The sequence below is a fragment of the Mixophyes fleayi genome, chromosome 3, assembly GCF_038048845.1.
Source record: "Mixophyes fleayi isolate aMixFle1 chromosome 3, aMixFle1.hap1, whole genome shotgun sequence".
NCBI classification, from domain to species: domain Eukaryota; kingdom Metazoa; phylum Chordata; class Amphibia; order Anura; family Limnodynastidae; genus Mixophyes; species Mixophyes fleayi.
The window spans coordinates 318202037-318226297 of NC_134404.1; the positions used below are offsets into that span (position 1 = coordinate 318202037).

General features: G+C 38.7%; 1 protein-coding gene across 4 annotated transcripts in view; it reads right to left on the reverse strand.

The window, feature by feature from the left end:
* The window catches only part of GTF2A1L (general transcription factor IIA subunit 1 like), a 93560-nt gene that overhangs the window by 51063 nt on the left and 18236 nt on the right, over window positions 1-24261 (reverse strand). For 3 of the 4 annotated variants that reach the window (XM_075204101.1, XM_075204099.1, XM_075204100.1), the window contains exons 3-5: window positions 22532-22655; window positions 2977-3023; window positions 696-786 (exon numbers count right to left, since the gene is read on the reverse strand). In XM_075204101.1, coding sequence (XP_075060202.1) covers window positions 696-786; window positions 2977-3023; window positions 22532-22655 — 262 coding nt within the window. The remainder of the gene's footprint in view (window positions 1-695; window positions 787-2976; window positions 3024-22531; window positions 22656-24261) is intronic. The other variant, XM_075204102.1, reaches the window with a different exon arrangement.

Sequence of the window (24261 nt, forward strand, 5' to 3'; positions counted from 1 at the left end):
CAACCTGCGGCCCTCCAGATGTTGTGAAACTACAAGCCCCAGCATGCTTTGCCAGTAGACAACCTGTTGATAGCTGGAAGGGCATGCTGGGACTTGTAGTTTCACAATATCTGGAGGGCCGCAGGCTGGACAGGCCTGATCTAGCCTATTCCAACTCATCTCTGTTCTTTCTACCTTCCGAGCGCAGTTAGGGGTTTTTTCTTTGTATATAAAATGACTGACTCTCTGGTGTTTTTAGGTTTCAGTGCAAATTTCTGGCTGATGTGGACAAACATGCAGACATTGCACTACAAGTTCGATAAGATAGATAGATAGATATATACACATTATATAATATATATATATATATATATATATATATATATATATATATATATATATATATATAGATAGATATATATATATATAGATATATATATATATATAGATATATATATATGAGTTGAATCAATTCCCCCCCCGATGTGCTGCAGAGCGCGTCCAATTGTGAAGGTACTCCATGGCGATGTAACATCACAAATTTGTCCTCGCACCTCGTAGAGGGAAAATAAGTGATCTAGTACCAATTTGCCATGGCTTTCTAGAAGCAGGTTGAGAGTCTAGATAATAAACTGAAATATAGCGAAGAAGCATCACCAATTTTTTTTTCTCTTTACTCCTAATCAATTACGGACACCATTCTACCAGCCACTTACCAGATGCAGTCTGCACAGTCATTCCAGCTGGTAGGTGGATCGGATATGTGATACCAGAGGGCAAGGAAAATGTACCACTTGATCCAGAGTTCTGAAAATACATTGTAATCTAAGGTTACCATTTAGAGAGAATATAAACTTAAAAGGTTAAAATTACACAAGTAAATCAAAACACTAAATTCCAGCCAGGATCTTGTTTTAATTTTAAAACCGAACAACTACTCCTCACTTAACTACAGTATACAGGACTCCTCCCCATTACCAAAATACTTATCCCCTGCTGCATACTTCTTTGTGCACTTTGAATGTGAGTGGGCTTTACATGGAGTTGTTGAAACTGGGAAAGCACACAGTCATTTTATAAAAACTATTATCTGACCAAACAGTGATATTTCAGCATGCCTTCCCTTCAGTATAAGCACAATCGGCATAACATGAAGTGAATGGGGTACACTGTTCCCCTATTACACCACAGCAATGTTGCTGTCAAAATGCTTTATTCAAACATCTGTGATAGTGCGACAGGAACCAGACATTTACATTGTATGTGAAGGAGAAGAAAAGTGCTGTATTCCTTCGTGGGCACAGAAAATGCTTTATTAACATTCCCAGCGTTTGGAGAAAGGGTAAATATGGATTTTCCCCTTTATGGTGAAAGTTGCACTATCATGAATTTGGAAAATGTTTCGTGGACAAATTGCTGTCTCCTCCTGAGATGTGGAGGATGTGCAGGTATACGCCCTACTAAACACTCAGAGAAACTATGTAAGTGCAGTGAATATTGTAATCAACACCCCTTAAGTGACAGGCCAACAATTACACAGCTCATTCAAAAAGCAGAGCTTCACTAGTACATCACATTATCATGTATACATTTCTGGTGGAATTTATTTAATATATATATTTCAAGAACATGATACAATTGCAGAACCTCTCCATGCCTTACTTACCAATAAACGTCTGTCATTTCATGCTTTTCCCATGGAGTATTTTGAGAATAAAAGATTAAAACAGTATACTTATTTATGTTATACACCACTTTACTGCTCTGTGCCAATAAGCGAAATCACAAAAGGATTATTTTTATGTTACAGATATAAAAATGTGTTTCAGAGAAATGGTTAAGAGGGTAAAATATCTACTCGATTAGTAGGGTAGTAGCTCTCATTTCAGAGCAAATTGGAACAAATATAAAATATATTTTAAGCATTATCTAGGAGACAGTAGGCACAAATACAACATTTCCATGATTGTTTCCATAATTACTTTAATGTAATTAGTGAAGCCACAAAAATGTAACCTACAATTTAATTGGCTTGCTCTCTGTACAGAGAATATGTAGCTATAGGACCCATGAATAAAAGTAATCATTTTAGCTTTTAAATACTACATGGCGGCCTGTAAGTGTGGTCTATAAATAACAATTAGGCCAATAGCGGCCATATTTCATTTGCATTTCCACTATGCACGGCGATGATCCTATCAATAGGAACATTGCTCAGTCCTCCTGCACAGAATCAGCGTTATAATAGGAGTATGGTACTAAGGTGGAAAGGACTAAGGATGGACAGTCAAAACAAGGGAAAAGGAGCATTTTATGCTCATTTATGGATGGCAAGCATTGATATGTTTGGGTTTATCAAATTTTATATACATTTTACTTAGTTCGTTGCGTGTACAGAATTACACAATCCAGAATGTGACCATGTTGAAATTAAACAGTAAGAAAAGAAAATTTTCTACAGTAACCAAAGGCTATACATTACTTAGCTATATAATATACTTGCAATAATTATGATTGCCTAAATCTACCCAACTTACTGTCTTTTACAGATATCAGACATTACTTACAAAGGTATCCTGCAGTAGGGCAAAAATAAAACGTGTGTAACTGAAAAGCTCTGTGGATTCATACACTGAGACAGAGCCTGTGAAGTCATAAAAAACGAACATGCAGTATTTTTGTTTTTTCAGCTTTTTAACCTATATCAAGCTATATAGCTATATTTGAACTAATGTCCTAAAAATGTGCTATGGCTAATGCTCATGTTTTAACAAAGTTACTAACGATATCAGATAATTAAAACAGTTTATGTGCGTACAGTAAAATGACACAGAGGAGACTACAACAGGGGGTTCTTAATTCAGTCCAAGCCCTCAATGGGGATGATTTTTTTCCCTGCCATTGAAATATTCACCAATTCAACACCAAAGTTCTGAAGAACCGTGTTCTTAGATTTACTGTGACAAACGAAGGAGTAAAACACAAATATCTACCTACCATGTCAGTTCCTGTAAAACTCGAAATATTTCTACCACCTTGAAGAACTTTAAAATAAAAAGAGAAAAGTTCAATTTTGCATCAAATAAACAAGTGCATTAGGTGCAAGAATAAGTATGTAATTATGTTTAAACTCCATAACACCAACAATAGCATCATAGTAATCCAACATTTTACTAAAAGAGCAACAATAGGCAATTAAATGAACATATTTCTGCCTTTGTGTCTTTAATTACATACTTTATACAGCTCTAAATAAACTGACAAATATGCAGACTCAGTTTCAGAGCACGTTTGTTTTCCATGATTGGTTGGCTAGAATAGGAGTCTTCTGTAAAGAACCAGTTAAACTATGAACATAACTATGCAAATTAGTACATGACAATCCACCAGATCTAGTAAAGACAGATGTTCTATGACAGCTGCAATAATAGTCTACATTGGAAATGGGGAAGAAAAATATACAATGCAGTACTGCAATATCGATCACCTCTGATGAAACCGCCTCTTAAGAGTGGAGAAACGCATCAGTTGATCGTGTGAAGTTTGGCTGGATTCAGCTCATCATTCAAACAGTATTCACATTTATCTCTGGAATCAATGTTTATGGATTCCTCAGCCTCATTGAGATTTAGTGGAGCTTATTTTTCGGAGTAAGGTAAAAGCGGATTATTCACTCTTTGACAGCAAAGTGACTTCTCTTGTGGCATATATTTTTGTTGCCCAAAATGGATTGAACTTGTCATGAATTGAGTGATTTGTGGAATACTCCTAAAAGCTGTGAATCTTTAGAGGCACTGTTTCTTCTTTTTTGGTGAACTAAAAGAGGCTAATATTTGGGATAAAAATTGTTATTCCTATGTGTGTGGTCACATCACATTATGAACTTTTTATGAGTGGGATTATATTTGAATATTTTGGAAAGTGATTGTGTATGTACAAACTTGCCACATCTAGTGAGATTTTAATGCATTATATATATTTCAATTTTTTTTTTTTTTTCTAACTCTGGGATTATACAATAAACGGTAAATCTATTTTTCACTTTAACCTGCGCTCCTCTGTATGTTGCTTTTTCAATATATATCAAGTACAGGGTGATTCATACCAGGTATGCTACATTTTGGTGAACTATTCTAAACAACCCTTGTGTTTGTACATAAACCATAATTTGAAGGTAAAATGTAAATTTAATCAAAAATGACAGCATGGGAGATGCAGAAGCTACCCCCCCCCCAAGGTCAATGATGGTGCTGCCAGGACACTTCTCACATATAAGTTCACAAAGACAAAGAAAGGTTTACTGCCAAAGGAAGAGGGATACCACTAAACCCCAACCAGAATACTTACAGTACAGGACCAATGGTTAAATGACCAAAAACATAAAATGAATACATCATTAAATTACAGCAAATATCAAAATCACTAATTATTTGGTTTGGTTACAGACTGCTACATTTTGTTCTGTAAAAAGACAACTGTTATATTCCAATGAAATACATTCATGACGGTATATCAAGTCCATGCAGAAAAAAACCTGAATGTGGGAGAGCAGATGCTGAATAATATTTTTAGAAATACTTTTAATTAGATCCATATGCGTAAACCATCATTTGCATTGTCAAACAAAGTGAAAAGAGAATTCTAGTTATTACATTTAAACTAATTTTTCTCCTAAGATCTAATTTTTCTCCTTCAAATTACTTGCAACTTACAAGAACACAGCTGTTCATATTAACTGTCTTTTGCACTTTGCGTGAACCCTATAAATAATCAAGTTATTTTTCTGTTTCTGTGTTTTGACTTTATAAATAGCAAAATGTACTTTGATAAATTACTGGATTATATTAAAACCAATTTCTGTAAAATAATTCATACTAAGAGGTCGCCCACCTAAAAATCACAAAATGTTTGGAACCCCCAAAATATTATTTTAAAAAAATAAGTAAGAATTGATAAGATCCAACTCTCCGCCTCCCCTTGTGAGTAAGCTCTTGGTCTTCCTTTTCACCACTTACTACAATGCAATAAAAAGAGAAGTGGGGTGAGGACAACAGCTGTAGAGACTGCTGAACTTGGAAATCTGTAAAATCAAAAGAACATTTTATCTCCAAGGTGTCACATACATGACAAGATCCAAAAAGCAGCACTGTATATTATTATTTTCTAGCAATAGTTTTTAGAAACAAAACAACCAAACTGACTTTACAACAAAAACTTTTTTTTTAACCATTTTTTTTTTGTTATTGAATTCTTGAAATGCAGACAGTGCAAGACAAAAATAACCAACCCCCCCTCCTCCCCAGGAAAAAGAAACACAAAAGAATACCACTTTCCCACGGTACAACAATACAATATCATAACAATATACATTACATCAGCTGGTATTGAAGGGGTTAATCACAGAGCAATGCATATTCAAAAAGAAAAACCTTAAACAAAGTCTCGAAATCAGCGTATCACACGAATCATACACATCTCATCTTCAAAACAAATAGGTCAAATTACCGGGTAAAGAGAGTGTAAGCCATAAGCAGTGTATATACACATGAATATTGAGAGAACAACCAGACCGGGTGCCTAGGAGTAATCATCTGATTCCTCAGACACAATATTACCATATCTTATAATGTTTAGGAATGGAGTTCCTGACCGTATGAATATAACACTTATGGCAAACTGTTTCATTCATCATTGACCATCCATTTTCTAGCTATAGTAACTTTAGCCAGAGCGACCAAATATATAAAATACCGGGAGGCTGGCTGGTGGCACTATAGCAGGGTCCCACTGCCATAATGTCAAATTGGACCCAGACTGGCCAGCAATGGGCTAGATATCATAGGGAGATCGGGTTGCAAAACAATAAATAAAAAAGGCCGATCATCCTTCCCCCAAGTGCCAGCATACCCTGGCACCCAGGGTCCACTGGAACATATTAAAAAACACCCCTTCATGGCAATGCAACGTCCTTATGGCAGGGGCCTCTTTCAGCAGTATAATGCGCACTGCCACACTGCAAAAATTGTTCAGGAATGATTTGAGGAACATGACAAAGACTTATAGGATCTGCTGCAGAGGACACACTCAGAGAGTCCATGCTTCGATAGATGTGTGTAAAATATATATATATATATATATATATCTCCATGTACAATCAAACTCTCGCTTCAAACTTTAAATGTTCTCTTTAGTCGACCTTATTTGACAACCACATTGAAACCCTGCAAGCTGAGCTCAGTATCCGCTGAGAACTGGGAGGGATTAATGTGATACGAGGACTGGGGTAGTTTGTGCGCGCACAGAGGAAATGCGATATGGGAGACTGGTGTGTGTGTGTGTGTAGGGGAAATGCGATACGGGGACTGGCGTGTGTGTAGGGGAAATGTAATGTGTTATTCCACATCAAATCAAACACAGGGTTTCAAACTGATAGTTTCAGATTGCAATGAAATTTGGTATAATAAATGCTGCCATGGGAGTAATGAAAACCTCAAATCTTAGGCTGATATGTGCAATGGTTTTGAAGTTATATGCCTTTTAAAGCTGCAATTTAAACAAAAAAATTTGCTTCTAACATTTTTTTAAATTGCATTTATAGTTTACCTAATTGAGCTATAGATTTGGGCAAGGTCTCATTATAAACCTCTATGGGTTTTCATATGACATTTAACACAGCAGTATGTTACAATAAAAATTAAAAATGTAAATTTTTCAAAAATCAAAAGTTTGATTCTCAAAGAGACACTTTAATATTTGAAAAACATCTCAAAAATTGTTCACACTGTTGTTAATAAATCCCAGTTTTGTTTTGGGATCATTTGCTTCCCATGAGACTGCTGAGGGATGAGAGTAAAATGTGCTGAGCCCAGGTTGCTGTGTCTCTCCCTCCCAACATCCCATCTCCAAGCTGCTGTTCCTCCCTGCTCCCAGCATACATTCTTCCAGTCTGATTATCCACTGTAATGAAACACTCTGTTTTTTCAAATGTGCAGGGTCAGGTTAGGTTTGGGTGGGCTTACATTAGTAACCAAGGGACTTTTCTTTACTAAGTAAAGCCCACCCCAACCAAACCTGACCACTTGTAGTGGTCCAGGGAAATGTAAAAGATGGGCCTATTCAACACAATGAAGTTTCTGTCAACATAGAGTATCTTTAAACTTAAGTTTGCACACCTGCGCAGAAGCAGGCACTGTCTGTAAAATTTAGTCCCTTAACACACCTGAAGAGGAACATGCATTTGTATAATGAAGTGAACTGGAAAATACATTGGTTTGATTTTCTTAGATGTGTAGTAACTCAAATACAATTTTCATGATCACTCAAAACTGAAAGCTCTTGTAGCAGGTGATCCCATCATAATCCTAAAATTAAACGTTAGGGATTTATTAACAGTATGAACAATTTTGAGATTCTTTCAAAGATGTTTTTAAAATCAGGTAGATACTGCTCTGACTTTGTATGCTTTCAATGTTATTGTCTTCCATTCCCACTATGTAACCCCCCCCCTTTTTTTTTTTTCTGTACCCCTTTAAAAAATCCCAAAAAAAATAAAGTTTTAAAAAATGGCTTTTTGAGATAATCTAAATTTAGAAAAATTTTACATTCTTAATTTGTGTTGAAACATGAAAAACATACTACGTTATATATCATATGAAAGCCCATAAAAATAGGTTTAAAATGAGACTTTTCCCAACTCTAGCTCAATTGAGTGAACTACAAACGCAACAAAGTGGAACAAAGTGAAGGAAAACAGTCAAAGTCTATGAACAACGATTCTCAACTTGATGATAGCGATGTTTTGAACAAAGAAGACCGAAATAATATTGCGGTATCCGTACAAACATTTTCCCAAAAGAGTGGTGGCAGCAGAAATAACAAAAAGTGGTACTGCCTGTACTGCGAGAAGCCTCTCTCAAAAATAGCCTAGCATATCCAGCATGTTCACAGTAATGAGAATGAAGTAGCCTGTGCCATGAAATTTCCCAAACACTCGAAAGAAAGGTACATGCAATTTGCACATCTTGGCATAAAGGCAATATTGCTGAGGTGATAATGACAGGAAAGCATTCCAATGCCATGCAAACTTCCAGACACAGAGGTGGTAGCCAAAGGCTTCATGGGCTGTTCAGCCTGCCAAGGATTGTTTGCAAGAAAATATCTTGTGTCGCCAGATGACACAAAATCAGAGTGCACTGGCAGTTACCGCCTCCCAAAAAATACCCTCCGACTTGTCAAGATCAGCAAACTTTTATTGGCTTGAGAGTGGTAGAATGGCTGAAATCAAAGACAAGAATTTGGAAGAGATGATCGAGACGGTAAGTTGGAAATTTCGTATCTGATGGTTTTGACTTTTACATCAATCATTTACATATCCGTTTCTTTTTAGAACTGGTCCAGCTACAAAGTGAAAAAAGGGGCATTAGGACAGGCGCTTCCCTATTTGTCGTGTTCCAGACATAGGTCCTCATGAAAATATTAACAAGCATGTGTGTGTTTGTGTGGTGGAAATGTGATGTGGGGACTAGTGTGTGTGTGTGGTTGGGAAGGGGAGGTGTTTATGTGAATGGTACTTATTTAATGCCTGGGCTGCTTGGGGGGGGGTACTAGCATCAATATTTAATACATTGACTAGTGTAATGTCAAATGTGTTTCGGAAGGTTTATTAAATGTAACTACTATTCATTCAGTGTTAGAGATGACTGGGGGAGAAGGAGGCCTATCCTCCTTTCAACATTGTTTTAGTTCATTGATGTTTAAGGGCAATTGTTTAAGCAAAGCTGTCTTAATGTCCCACAATGACATCTCAATAGCTATGTACTTTGACTTCATGTTCATTCCAAAACCTTCTTTTTTTCAATTTGATGTTAGAATGTATACTTGTTGTTCAGCTTTACATAAAGTTGAAAGTACCCATCTCTTTTTCAAAAACTGAGCAACAGCTTTCCAGGATCAAGACAAGCAGAGACAGACACCAGCTGTAGCAACGCTTTAAGGCCAGGTGGGAGAGAGAAGCATTGTGACAACTATCCAGAATCTAGTGGGTCAGTCCTGATGTTCAAGGGGCTGTCCAGAGCTGGCGGGACTTTATCCCACTGTCCCTGCAGTCAGGAGGTATGTCCTGCTTCACACTTCTGTTCCTGAAATGAGAGGCATCTGCACCTAACAGTAATTTCTCAAAGAAGAAAACTGCTTGCTCAGCTTAAACAGTGATATGAAATTACTTTCTCACCATTCACCACACAACTCGTATCATCAGTCTAGTCATAGGCCAGGACCCAGATATTCTAAGGAAAACAAACATCCATGTATCAAGCTACTGACAGTTTGTTACTAACAGGAGTAGTAAAGATCATTTGTTAGAGCACAAAATTTCTTAAATCCAGTGCAGATCATATATGAACCATAGTTCAGCCATTTTGTTATCTTCTTCAATATAGTAAATTAAATTACGTTTTGCTAAAGTGTATTTGAAGCAAGAATGAAACGAATTAAAACTGGAAAACCACAATAACTCAAAGCCCTGTTTGTAAAAAGTTTTTAAAACTGGATAAAGCTGTGAAATGACTCCAACTTTGGATATTATTCCGATACACCTAATTTCCAAGGTATCTAACATTCTCCAAAGGAGTTCTTCAGTAATCTAGCTTAATAAGGACATGGTAGTCTGAAAATTGTCTTAAAAAAAAAAAAAGGGAAGGTCACAGCAGGTGAATCAAGAACAATCCTGGCGCAACGACATACAGAGAAAATTTGACTTACACAAATACATCTAAATTTTAAAGGTCTTGGATATTGTACTTTCTGGATTTGAAAGCAAACTGAGGCAGTGAGTGAGTTAAGCAGCAGTTTATAGAAACAAACATGATATTGCTTTTTGGGGAGTCGTTGCACAGTGAATGGTCTGACTGGTTTATTAATGAATGCAACCAAATTGAAAAATAGACCACAGGTAAACATTCTGTAGTAATATGTAATCTGATGATTACTTTTGAAACCAAGAGAAGAGCAAAGAAATTTAGAGATCTAGTGGAAAGTGAAAAATCTAAAAGGTTGATTAAGCAGCTCCACACTAAAGCAATTAGTTAAAAAAAAAACTATACATTGGAAGAGAAGAATTTTTTTGTTCATTTGTGATTTTTAAGTTACAAGTTTAAAAATGTGTTGGAAAGTTATTTCTCAACATTTTTAAGCCATCCCTGTGAATGGTGGGGATGCAAAGTTAATAACAAAAAATAACTAAAGGTTACGGAGACTTACATTGCAGATTGCTTATAAGAATAAGTTAACATATATAAGTTATGTCTGAAAGATCTTGGTAATATAGACTATCTGTGCGACGTTTGTATGTTCTTCCCGTGTTTGTGTGCGTTTCCTCTGGGTGCTCCGGTTTCCTCCCACACTCCAAAAACATACTAGTAGGCTAATTGGCTTTTATCAAATTCACGCGTGTGTGCGTGTGTGTTAGGGAATTTAGACTGTAAGCTCCAAAGGGGCAGGGACTGATGTGAATGAGTTCTCTGTACAGTGTTGTGGAATTAGTGGCGCTATATAAATAAATGGTGATGATGATATGTTGAGTAATTCTGTAAAAAGTGAAAGGTTTATGCTTTGTTTCTTTTAAGAGATTATAGTAATTGTGCATGAGGTTTTATTTTTAAGTCATCGTTGTGATCAAAATCACAGAGACGTTTTGGCATTTTCACTATACAGTTGATGAGTTTGAGAAAAGCGATGGCTAGTGTTGCTTTGGTAGGGTGTAACCCTGACTATTAGTCTTTGTTCATCTTTCCCAGGGCAAAGATATATGGTCATATTTGAGAAGGAAAGTCTATAGTAGCAATGGGAAAATATTTTGTATATACCAGTTTAGCCGTATCTACTGACCATGATCTAATCAGTTTTTGAACTTCCTCAGCAGTGATGAAGCGCCGATCGGTGAGTGTCTTCTAGATGTGGAGGTACACTGAGGGTAACATACTGCCACAGTTTTATTTCGGGCTTTTTTTATTGCATGAATAAAAAGTTGAAATGATTATTATTGGTACTTACATTTTAGATGATATTGGTATTTTGGTTGATTTAAAAATACATTGTTTGCTGTGAGAGTATATTTCTGATGTTAATTTAATACAGATGTAACTATGATTAGTCAGCCAAAAGACATATTTAATAGTCAGTATTAGAAAATGTTATACTAATTAAATTATTTTAAGATATAAAACTTCAGAATTAGAGGAATTCATGGGAAACAAAAGAAATATACTCTAAGGATATGGCCAACCAATGAAACGGCAGTTTGCAATCATTTGGTCCTTGCGAAAATAAGCAGATATTTATTTATTTGTTGTCTCTGTAATGGTGTGGAAGACATGACAAAATAATAAGTGTACCATGTGTTGAAAGGGTTCCAAAATAAAGTGCTATCAGGATAATGGCTTTAAAAATATCTATTTTGTTACTTTGATATTATTTCTTATGGAGTTCTTAATTCTCCCAAAGACTGATTAAAACATTCTGAAGCTCAGGCCTTTCATTAGCTTTTGGGAGGCTCTTGGCAAAACATGGCCTTTATGATGTGTGGAGAGAAGCAGTCCCAAATGAAAGAGACTACACATATTTCTCCTCTGTACATAACACATACACCCGAATTGATCTTATTTTCTACAACAAGTGGGTGCTATAGATCACGCAGAGTTCAGATCCTTCCCATGACATGGTCAGACCATGCCCTAGTAGTTTGGGCCTGAAAGTTAGTGATTAAATCCCCTTCCCCGCATCCTTGATGCCTCTCTGCCTATTTGCGCTCCGCTCTGGAAGCTAAGTTAGCAATTAAAAAGGCTCTTCTTTTTGTGCAAGATAACGATGCAAGATAACAATCCTAAGGACACCTCCATTTTCATCTATTGGTGCACCCTTAAAGCAATGATCAGCCATCCAGATTGCTTTTAGGCTACGTAAGGCTAATCTCCATCACCAGCAGGGGATAGTATCTAAGCGCATATTCTTAAAATCACAGAATAATGAACACCCTAAGTCCCACACTAAGAACACACTAAGGGGTCTATTTATGACCCTTCGTTTTTTTCTGTAGAAACTTTTCAATCCTCATCGCATAGATGCGGATTGAAAAGTTTCTCATATGTATTAAAAATCAACACAGGAACAGCCGTTCCGAAAAACGGCTGCTCCTGTGAAGTCTTACACTTACCTAACACTGGATTCTTCTCTTTTCCTCCCTCTGCGGTGCCGATCGTCCCTCTTTCAATCCCTGTGCGCATGCGCCGACCAGTTAACTCGGGCATGCGCACAGAGATCCGTGTCTGCAGGAACCTGAAGCATGTGATGGAGGGATCATGTGATCCCTCCACACATGCGCTGTGCAGCTCTGCTCGTCAGAGCAGAGCTGTTTTCAGTGTAATATTTCACTTATGTTAATGTACGCCAGCTTCAGATGGCGTACATTAACAAGTAAAAAAAGAGAAATACTTCACCTGCCAGTCTTTAATACATAGCGTTACTGAGCACTCCCCATACATTGTTATGGGGAGTGCTCAGAAAAACGCTAATGGGTGCAAAGCAGCAGATATCTTCGATATCTGCTGCTATGCTAGATTAATACATCAGGATTTTAACGGGCTTTACAAGGGGGAAAAACTTTAATAAATAGACCCCAAAGTCCCTTAGGTCTGAAATCTCTGATGAAAACAGAATTGCAAAAACTACTTATGCTGCATACCCTCATAGCACTGTCTAGACTGCGTCAAAAATTTTCTGTGGCAGGATACAGAGCGGGCAGGTTGTTAGCAAGAAAACGGAGGGGAATGCAGACCCGTAACCTGATCAAGTCTATTATAGATCCTGAGGGATATAAATGTTTTAATCCTCGAGACAGACACAATTTGCATATTTTTATGCCAGCCTATACAATTTGAAACATGACACTAATAGACATCAACCGAGTGAGACTGTGAGGATACCGGGTTTAATGTAACCTTCTGCGCCGCATATCTGTCCTACCCGGTACCTTCCAAAGGTTCAAAATCACACAGGCAAATAACCTAAATAAAATAAATAAGTTTAACAAAATGGTAGCACCAAACAGCAATAAATATATTTAAGTAATAACTTGTAACAAATAACACTACAGTCTGGCACAGACAACATACAGGGTATAATGAAAACACCTCACCAGTATCCTAGTCACTCTCAGGGACTGCTGTCTATCCATCCAAGCTTCTCCCCCTCTCTTCTTGAAGGCTACAAGCAAAGGTAGTGGCCCTGAGTCACTGTCACTCCGCTTTTGACGGACACACAGCTCCCCAAGACCTGGAGAGGTAGATCAGGGCAAAAGGCAGTACTCCAGGGACCGATTATCCCTTTCCTGTCAGGGGCAGAGATCTAGATCTCAATTCCAGCTATCACTGGATAGTGAATACCAGTTTGCTGTCCTCTGAAGCTCTCTTTTAAGCCCAAAAATTGCCTCATCAATAATTTCAGGACATGCCTGATTGGTCCTTTTCTGTGTACCTTTTCACAGATAATCATACAAAGGGATAGCAGATGAACCACTTCTGATTTAAATAGGGACATGTATTGTTCTGTGGCTATACAGCGAGTTTGTTTAAACAGGAGAGATCACAATCCAGACACATTTACATTTAAATACACAATGCAGTCCTCTAATTAAACATAGATCTCGTTTCACCACAGAGACTGATATCTCCTCTTTGTTGGAGGGACTTCCCCTCTCCTCCCCTCTATAGGGAAAGAAAAGTGCATCTTGGTCCCAGGAAGAGACCAAAACACCAGGCCCGTACAGCTATATATATATCATTTTTTTGTCACTTTTCAGGAGAAATTGGTCCCCTTACTAGAGCAATTCTATAATGCCGGTATTGTAGAGGGGAACTCCCCAACCAAACTGCTGGGATACCACATAATAGTGCATACAAAGTGCAAAAATTTCAGGCCAATAGCCCTATTAAATTCGGAGGTGAAAATCTTTGCGAAGCTTATCGCCAATAGGCTTTCTATTATCCCCGAGTTGATAAATCCAGACCAAGTGGGGTTTGTCAAGGGCAAGCAGGCTCCCAAAAATTTAAGGCGTGCATTTCATTTGATAGAGCAAGTACATCATACCAATGGTACAGTGCTCCTGCTCTCATTAGACATCGAAAAAGCATTTGACAGACTCCACTGGTCTAATATGGCAAGGGTCCTTGAACAGTTTGGGTTCACGGGAGATTCCCTAAAGGCCATAATAGCACTTTATGCTAGGCCTTCTGCATAAGTGTTTAATGATGGGTTCCTCTCTGCCAACCTCCCCATTTCTAATGGTACCTGTCAGGGTTGCCCTCTGTTCCACTCATGTATGTCCTGACGATTGAACCACTAGCTGCTCGAGTGAGGCTTACACGGCAGTGTGGAGGCGTCGTTTTAGGTAAAGTACCACATAAATTTGTTCGCAGACGAAATCCTGCCGTTTGTTACCGATCCGGAGACCTCATTCAGCCATCCTTCTATAAACTCAATACTTCTAAAACAGAAGCCCTTCCAATTAACATTCCCCCAGAGCAACCTCAGGGGCTGAAAGATAAATTCACATATACATGGAAATACACTGATCTTATCAATCTGTGATCTGAATACTTAAATATGAAAGAATTTCTCCCTGCTGATGCAATTACTTTCAGCTTTGCCGGCTTCATGGATGTACTATGAGGTCTCCTGATTGGGCAGAATCTTGGCATTCAATATGATGCTCCTTCCGAAACTGGTTTGTTCTACATACTCCCGTTTCGTCTCCAAGCGAGGTTGATGAATAAACTGACAGCTGTAATAAAGACATATGTCTGGAAGAATAAACCACCACGTACGGCGATGCAGCAAATGACCTGGGAGAAAATCCAGGGGGGGGCTGGCCCTTCCCAACCTGTGGAAATACCATGATGCATACTTGTTGCCCCGGATGCGCGACTGGTTTATTCCGAGGGGGCAGAAGCCTTGGGAAGACATATAAACTGTGTGTAATCCAGACTTCCCTTTAGTTGATCTACTATTGATACCCGAAGATTGGAGGCCTCTGGCTCACAACCTGCCTGCTCTACATAGGGATGTCTTGACAGTGTGGGACCGGCTCTGTGGTGGTAACGACAAAATTTTCCCACCCTACAGCTAATGTATTAATACAGTGGCCAAACAGATTCCAGACCTCAACCCCTCACTATGGGCTTCTAGAGGGATTCTATCCTTGGGCCATCTGCTTGAATCAGGAACACTCTCCTCCTTTGCCCGCTTAAGTGATCGCTACCATTTACCTACATATGATTTTTACAAGTATATTCAGTTAAGGCAACGGCTTTCGGTGCTGCTGCTCAAAGGAGTGTCAATAAGACCCCCTCTAACATTATATTTCTCTAAATTGACAAATAGAGCCAGTATAACCTTCCGATTACACAAGTGAACTTGTCCAAATCAAAGGTCCATTTCCAGTGGGGGGGCAGACCGCAACCTGGAATTTTCCAGAGAGGAGTTGGAACGTATTTTCTGGAATTGCTTTAAAATATCCAGATGTCTCAACCACACAGATATGTTGGTTAAGCTTATTAATTGGATATATGACACCCCTGAGAAATTGCACAAAATATGGCCCTGCGTGCCCCCATCCTCTTGGCATAACTGTTCGGAAAGAGGGGTATTTTCCACATTTTCTGGTCCTGCCCAGCTCTGCAGACCTTATGGGCTGAACTTTTAGGGGATATCTTCTGACACCCTGTTCTTCCCTCCGCGGAGCTGGCTCTTCTACACCACTACCTACCCTCTACTTCTCAATGGGAAGGGTATGCGATTGGGCACGTTTTTATAGTCACCAGGGCAGCTATTGCCCAAACATCTAAGCAACTATTACCAATGATGTAGTTAGCAGGTCTATGTAACTAAGGTAGCGAGAGCTCCTCCTCTGGCCTCCAAGCAGATTGATAATGCCTACTCTGTGAATACAAGTGTCTTATTACCAGAGTGTTCTAATTTCACATATACTAGTTTAGGAAATCTGAACTGTAATTGTGTAACTGCTATTTTATAAGATGCATCTCAGTACTTTCATGTGTGCAAGTATTCTTTTTTTATGACCTACTGTTATTTTCCTTATCCACTATGTCCCTTTCCCCCAACTTAATGTAATTCCCTACCCTTTGTACTCATATAACATCTTTACAAAATTTAAAAACATTTCAGTAAAAAAAGAAAAAAAAGGAAGAAAAAAAACACACATTATGAAGTTATACATTTGATTAATACCGTAGTCAAACGTATTTGGATAAGATGACAGATCATGTGTTAAATGGATGATGGAAATTAAAGAGAATCATACTTACCATTAATTTTTTTCCTTGCAGTACTCCATGGCGGCCTTTACAATCAGTTAACTCCTGAATCAGCTGAATAGACATAAAAAAGAAACACCAGAAGGATGTATGACATGATTCCTCATTCACTCTGGTGTCTGAGAAACTTCCTAAGCTATCCTATTAAAACAAACATAGAACATGGGTAGAAATATTAGGCTGCTATGGAGTGAGTCAAGGAAGAGATACTAAAAAAGTTAAGTATAATTCTATTTCCTTTGCTTACTCCATGGCAGTCCTTACAATGGGACATATCAGAGTAGTAAACATCAACAGAAAGGGATTAACAACAACACTGATATTTATTTTGCCCACGGAAACTGAACATCGGCAGACCATTATAAAAACCATCATCTTTAAGAAACTCCAAAATAAACTGGATACTGGCAGACATGGGAATCGTCAAATTCTCTTTGCACCACAAAATGAATATTTTCCAGTTTCTATAATATTACAAGAATTATGTTTTGCTTGAATGTGTCTCAATAGTGACCGCTCAATCTCTATTCCATCAAAGAGAGGGAGTCTGGATTAAAGTTAAGAATTGGTCTCTGATGCAGAAGATCTAATAGTCATAGTAGAAAGCCAAGGTTGCTACAAGCCACTGCAAAACATGGGCAACGAGGGCAAAAATAGAAGGATTGCTAAGACTTCCAATGCCTCTTGATTTTTCTCAGAGTGCAGGCAGAGCCAAAAAAAGGAGGGAACACATTCATGAGCTGGAATTGACAGAACATCAATTCAGAGTGCCTTGTTGTCCTTGTAACAGGTGTAAAATTGCACTACCTTAGCATTCTGGACTACCTGGCATTCTGAGCTGTTGCCATTAGAACGATGTCAGGAAGACCAAATCTCAAGCAGCTGAAGAGACTTCTTATTCGTAAGGCCAATTCTCCTGGATGGTTCTAACTCCGGCTGAGGTATTCTGCTATTGTATTGTCATTGTCTGCTACATGAACAGCAGAAAGTGATATCAGACAAAGGTCTCTTGCATGCCACCTTGCCCATGGAAATATGCCGATAGCAAAAGAAAACATCACTGAGTAAAGTCCTTATTGAAAATTGTCGCCGAAACTAAATTGTAATGTGTCTTTCCTGTGACAGACACACTTTATCTTGTAAAGTATCTATCTGAACTGCCAGGAACTGGTGTTGTTACGAGGGCACAAGAGGACTTATGTTGACAAACAAGCCATGCTGTTGTAGGAACAAGATCACCTCTGCTGTCATGCTCTTGGCAATGTGTTCTGACTTTTCCATGACAAGAATGTTATCTAAATACAACCACGATTTCTGACAGCAGCCATAAGGACTATCAATAATTTGGTGACCCTCCTGGTAGACTTGGAGAGGCTGAATGGAACGCAGGTGAACTGAAAGTAATATCCCTGGACAAAAAAGAAAAAAAAATCTTAGGAATTAATGATAATGTATTGCAATAGGAATGTGGAAATAATGTCATGCAAGCCTACTGAGGTTAGAAAATACCCCTTTATTATCGCAATTAAAATGGAATCCATTGACTGCATTTAGAAATGTCTTGTATATCCAAACTGTTAGTCCGAGAAATGTCTCTTCTTATACACGGATGTAGGTACACTCTGCATATACAACACTTGCTATCCCGAGACAGACATAACCCACTGCAGGATACGAACAATACATATGTGCAATTTAAAGTCCCCGTAGAATGCACAGAAAAATAAAGTAATCAATTATTGTCACCTGTTAACATAATTAAGAAAAATTCTCATTTTTTTTTCAACAAATACATTTATCGAGATGTTCTCAATGTGTGTGGTATATAAAATGACTATCCAGTGGATCCTGATTGCAGACACATTTTGTGGCATGTAAATACATCAGTCATCACTATCACTCGGTACTTACACTAGCCCTGTACAAGTGATAGGACTGAAAAATCACATACCTGAGAGTTGCCCAGAGCTTGGATCGGACAGATGTGCATGCACTCAATCTTGGCACACCCTTACTATACATTGCCTTCGTTCATTAGCCCTTTCCCTCCGCCGTTCCGCTATGGAAGTGTACTATCCGTTCACAGGTTAACTGAATGTACTTGCAGTCACTGACATATAGAACTTTTTTGGGCATGTGCAGTACAATTTTAGGTAAAATATGCCACATATTGATGTTCACATCTCAGACTATCCAAACCCCAACTATGGCACACCAAACAGACTAGTTACCTGCAAAAATGCTCCCAGTAGCACTCTGCAGCGCGGAGGAAATCTCAATCCTATGCCAATTTTCTCCACTATAAATTCATCCTTTCATCCCACAGTAATGCCCTTTCAATTCCTAAACAAACATACTTCAAATCTCTAACATTCTCTCAGTCTTCCCACCCACATCAGGGCTCTGCCACATTCAACTCATTTCTCTGCCCACCTCCCTTTCACCATGATTTTGCCACCTACTTCAAAGACAAAATCAACACCATTTGTCAACATATTTCCTCCTGCCAAATTCCACATACTACATCCACCTTCAACTTTACATCCCAAGTCACCCACAATTCATTCTCTCCAGTAACTGAAGACGAAGTTTCTGCACTCATCTCGTCATCTCAACCTACAACCTGTCCCCTCGACCCTATTCCCTCCCAACTTCTCCACTCCCACACTGTATGCCACCTCTAGCTCATCTATTCAACCTGGCACATTTCCATCCTCCATTCAACATGCAGTACTCTCACCAATTCAAAAGAAGCCGTCTCTAGATACAGCCTCTCTCTCTAACTACCGCCCTATTTCTATCCTCCACTTTGTCTCCAAAATATTTGACCGCTTGATGTACAATCGCATATCTCATTTTCACAGCTCTCACGCTAGTCTCAACTCTCTGCAATCAGGCATCAGCCCCCAACATTCCCCTAAAAGTGTTCTCACAAAAGTGATCGGTGATCTACTTACTGCAAAGTATAAGGGTCATTTCTGCATTCTCATCATCTTGGACCTCTCTGCTGCATTTGATACTGTTGGTCACCCTCTTCTCCTACACACCTTTACTCCACTGACCTTCATGACAAAGTTCTTGCTCCTGGGTGCAATACTTGCAAAAGGTCTCAGCAGTGAGAAAAGATTTATCTCTTCATCTCGACAAGAGAAAGTCAAGAAGGATCTTTGGTGGCGGGACGACTTCGAAGGCTCCACCACTATTCAAGTCTCAGGATAGAATATTACTCAAAGGTGATAAAGGGAACTTAAAAAGAAATTCTGAAGCGACTAAAGCACCTTCCCACTAAGAATTTTTTTTTAGCTTCTTCAACATTCTATGCAAGGGACAGATACAGCAGATGTGGCCAATATCCAAACTAAAATCTCCAGCCTCTCAACTAGGCTAACCACTCTTGAGGCAACCATGAAGGCCTCAGACAACTTTTGTCCATAAATAGTCAGGGAACTGTGGATATATGGACCAATATTTTTAATGAGATCCTGGCAAAGGACCCATCACAGATGTTTTTGTGACTGGGTCTACAGAGATCTCCAGCCAAGAAGTCTTCAGAGAGGCATAGAGATACTATTTGTGGCACAAAGAGCAGAATGTCAAGAAGCTCGGCAGAATCCACTTCCATGGAAATAGAGTTCAGGTATTTCAGGACCTTTCCTGGCAAACATTACAATAGTGCAAACAGTTGAAGCTGTTAACAGAAGAATTAAGCAAAAAGAACAAAAAATATGAATGGGGTTTCCCCTTCCACTTAATAGCCACACATGATGGCAAACAAGTAGTATTACCAGTCCTGGAGAACTCAGATTCAATCTCCAGTACTGGCTGTCTTTGTTTTCCAACAGTCACCTCAGTAAAAAGCAAAAAAGACACAGGTGCTAATCATCCAATTTCATAATGATGATTTTATAATGATAATCCAAATTTTATAATGTGATAAATTACCTACTAGTGGTTAAAGATCGCTGGGGTCTAAAAAGAAAGAGGTGTACACTTATGTACAATAAGACAATAGAAAATAGAGACAGCACTAATGAGCCATTAAACCACTGTGTGTAACCCAAAATAACAGAATTATAAAATGGTCAATGCATATAGTCACACCAATTTAGTTAAAATAAATAAATTAGTTTGTTTATTGTAGAATCATATAAGAGACAACCCAGAGTTAGGCTCAAATATAACAAAAAAAAAAAACAAACAAAAAAAAAATCTCATAAGCACATCAATGACAATTAAAACTAAAAAGCCTTACATAAATCCTCTATTTTTCTCTCAGGACTAAGTACAATAGAAGCAAGAGACATCTAAAAACCAATTGAATGGCACTAGTAATCGTAACAGATCCTTTAGGAATTCATGAGTACCGAATTAATCCTAATGAACCCAACTTTATGTTTTAGAAAGGAGGAAATCCCTGCTTAGTGAACAAGTGCAGACACCTGTGCAAATTTAGATTCTTTCATAATTGGCCTGGTTGAAAGATTATATGGTACTTTCCTATCATATCACTCCTTTTTCCCATTTTGGGGATATGGCTTTCTTAAGAAAGGTTCACAATTTTGTTTTTGACTTCCCCTCTGAACATTAGGTTAAAAGTCCTTGGTATCACAGCACATTAAAGAGAATGGAAAATATATTTGTTCCTCCGCTGGGCCTCTGTACGTGAAGATGACAGATAGATTAAATTAATGTACGCTTAAAAGGAACCCGAAGGGCTGTCCCTTCACTTTCCTACTATACTCTCTCCCTACTTCCCTTACTGGATTTTTCTTTTTCTCTTATATAGATACGTAAATGTTACTGGCTACATACTTCGTATCACAACCCTGCTGATTTGCATCAATCTCGGTCTGATATATATATATATATATCTCTATTTCAAAAACTAGTTGGGAACCTTACTGTTACTACTGTGAAATGTTACAAATATAACCTGTTCGATTTCCCCAAATCACCCAAAAAAAAATTAAAAAACAAAAAACACAAAACAATAAAAACAAAACCACAAAAAGAATCAAGTCTGCATGTTCTAGGATTAAGGGAAACAAAGAGTTTGGTACTGGGTTGGAATAACTTCTTGGTTTAAGAAGTCTTGTATTTTTGTTCTTATTTACTCATCTGTCTTGGATCTTAACAGATATTGCTGCACTCGGAAAAGGGGCTTGGTAAGGTCAATAGTTATTTTAACAGAAGTGGCTATGAAGATATTTGTCCTACCTCATTTACATGTTGGGACAATAAGTCAGAAGGTACTAGGGCTAGGATCTCTTTTTGGAGATCTCTTTACTCTGGGCTTTTTTAAAGGACTGGGAATTTTTTGTAGTGCAGTGACAACTTCAGGCTCATTCCCTAAGACTGAAGGTAGAACTTAGAAGGTATGCTTCTCAGCATCTGGACCAGTGACTAAAGATACAGGACGTGTGACAGGGTGCTCTATGACTAAGAAGCTTCCATGCATTACAGGAAATAACAGGACAGTTAAAAAGATCTTGAGCAACTTCCACTTCTGAATTGTTTGTTTGAAAGGCATACTATGGTGTCTGTAGCTGATGGGGAGTGCTGGAGCCATATTGCTATTTGGAGGAATTTGGGGTACCTCTTGGTAAGTTAGCTGTCATTTTAAAAACACAAAAATTATGCCCCAAAAATATGTACTCATTGTTTAGAATTAGACCACCCTATTAGCAGATGCACCGTGAAGTGGCGGGTGGCTTTCCATACATTTGCAAATGTGTGCAACTGAGCTTTCTGTATTTTCTACAAATAGAAATAGCAACTCCTATAGCAGTGTGTTGGGGGATTTTTCCCTGAAAGAGCTCAAGTTGTTAACTTGGCCTACAAGTTCCCTAGATCTCACACCAATCGAGCATCTGTGAGTTATGCTGGGGGGAAAAAAAAAAGCCATGTAGACCCCACCTCGCAAATTACAGGACTAAAAGGATCTGCTGCTAATGTCTTGGACCAGATACCACAGGACACCTTCAGAATACATGCCTCGATGGGTAAGAGCTGTTTTAGTGTCATGAGGAGGAGCTACACAATATTAAGCAGGTGGGTTGAATGTTGAGACTGACCGGTATATATGTAACAAAATATGTATTTTTTTTCCCCACAGATACACACAAGAACATAAGATACAAAAAAAATTAAATAAGCATTATGCTAACCTGCTGATGTGTGAAGTGACTGATGTAAATGCTGTGGCAGTTGAAGAAGAAACTGAGGTACATTATTGTGATCCCTGAAGAAACCTTCTGTTGCTTTAGACTGCATAACTTTGGTTTCCCACAACTGTAATACACAAAACGTGCCAATGAATGAAAGAGCATGCAGAAATAATGTAACAAAAATTAGATGACAATATATTTATAAAAAGAAAAAAATAAGTCATACAAATTACGCAAACTCATCACAACACATTTTAAGAATACGTACAAGAATTACCAGCTTAAAAACCTGCACCCCATTTTGCTCTCTCCAGTGTCAAGTTGGCAGAAATCTAAATTCCTCGCTGGGGATGAATTACCAGATGTGGAAATGACTATTTTCTAGTTGCCCTGGAGAACATTGACCTGAGGATTTAGTAATGTGCCACCATAAGCAACCAGCTGGCTGCACAGGACATTCCACCACTGGTCTTGAGCAAGCTTGAAACATAATATGTTTTTATTTATGAATGACTATGCCTATTGTTCCTTTTGCTTCTATCTGGCTTTTTATTGTCATGCCCGAAGTCTGCTGTCCTAGGAAATAGAGTGCTTGTTTTAATCCTAGAGTGCAGCTTGCAATGCAGAGATAGCGTTGCAAACTTCGCTTTCACAGTGTAAACGCAACACGAAAATTCATGACATTACACATCTCCAGTATCACCTTGGTCATAAGGAGAACATCACGCAGTCCTTATCCGAGAAGAAAAAGTTTCTTTAAACCCACATTGCTAAGACGTCCAGGGAAAACAGCCAGCAGCGAGGGTCCTTTTACAATGCAAACTGACTACATGTTGCTGGGCATTTTTTCTGTGGCAAAAGGGTATTGCTGCTACATGTCAGGCGCCAGCCCCGCAATTGCTAGTGATGGCCACCCGACTCCTTCCTGCCACTCACGTATCCCTATGCAATGGGATATGATCATTTCCATCCAGCTTCCCCGTCCTGCGTACATGTGCACCAGCTCCATTCCCGTTGCTTAGCAGCGGAGACGCTCTCCTTGTTAGTGTCGGTGGCCAGTGATGTCAACCAATCAGCAGGTTCCAGCCACTAAAACTTTACTCTGGCACTCTAATGGTGCCAGAGTATTAGGCTCACACCTCTACTCCAGCTTTCCCGTTACCTGCATCCCTCTGTTCCTGGCTTGATTCGGCTTTGTTTGACCTTTCATTTGGATTCTGATTTGGCGTTTCACATTTCCTATAGCATTATCTCGGCTTCCCTGAACACTCTTGTATCCTGATTTTGTACCGCGTTACCTCTCTGGTTTTGACCTCAGCCTGCCTGACTATCCACAGTTCACCCCTATGTCGTCGGTGACTGTCTTGAAGAACCGCTACCTGAGCATCCCTTGCGGCCAAGTCCATACTGCCCTGCAGGGGTCCCTGGTGAAAACCAGGGTTGTGTTAATATGCGCCCCTGTAAAGTACCACTAATACCGACAGACTCATCTCCTTCAAGCTTGTGACACTATACTCTGAAGAAAATATGTTTGGCACTGCTGGTACATTCTGGGTGGTACGTGTTCTGTAAGCACACCCTTAACAATATTGTACATCACCTTCTGCACACCACAAATTTGCTGCCTAAATTTTGGTGAAGTTTGTCAAAGCCTAATATAAGCAGTTTCATTAAATAATGCTTTTTAAATGCTGCTCAAAAGAATACAGAACAGTCAGTAAAAACAAAAT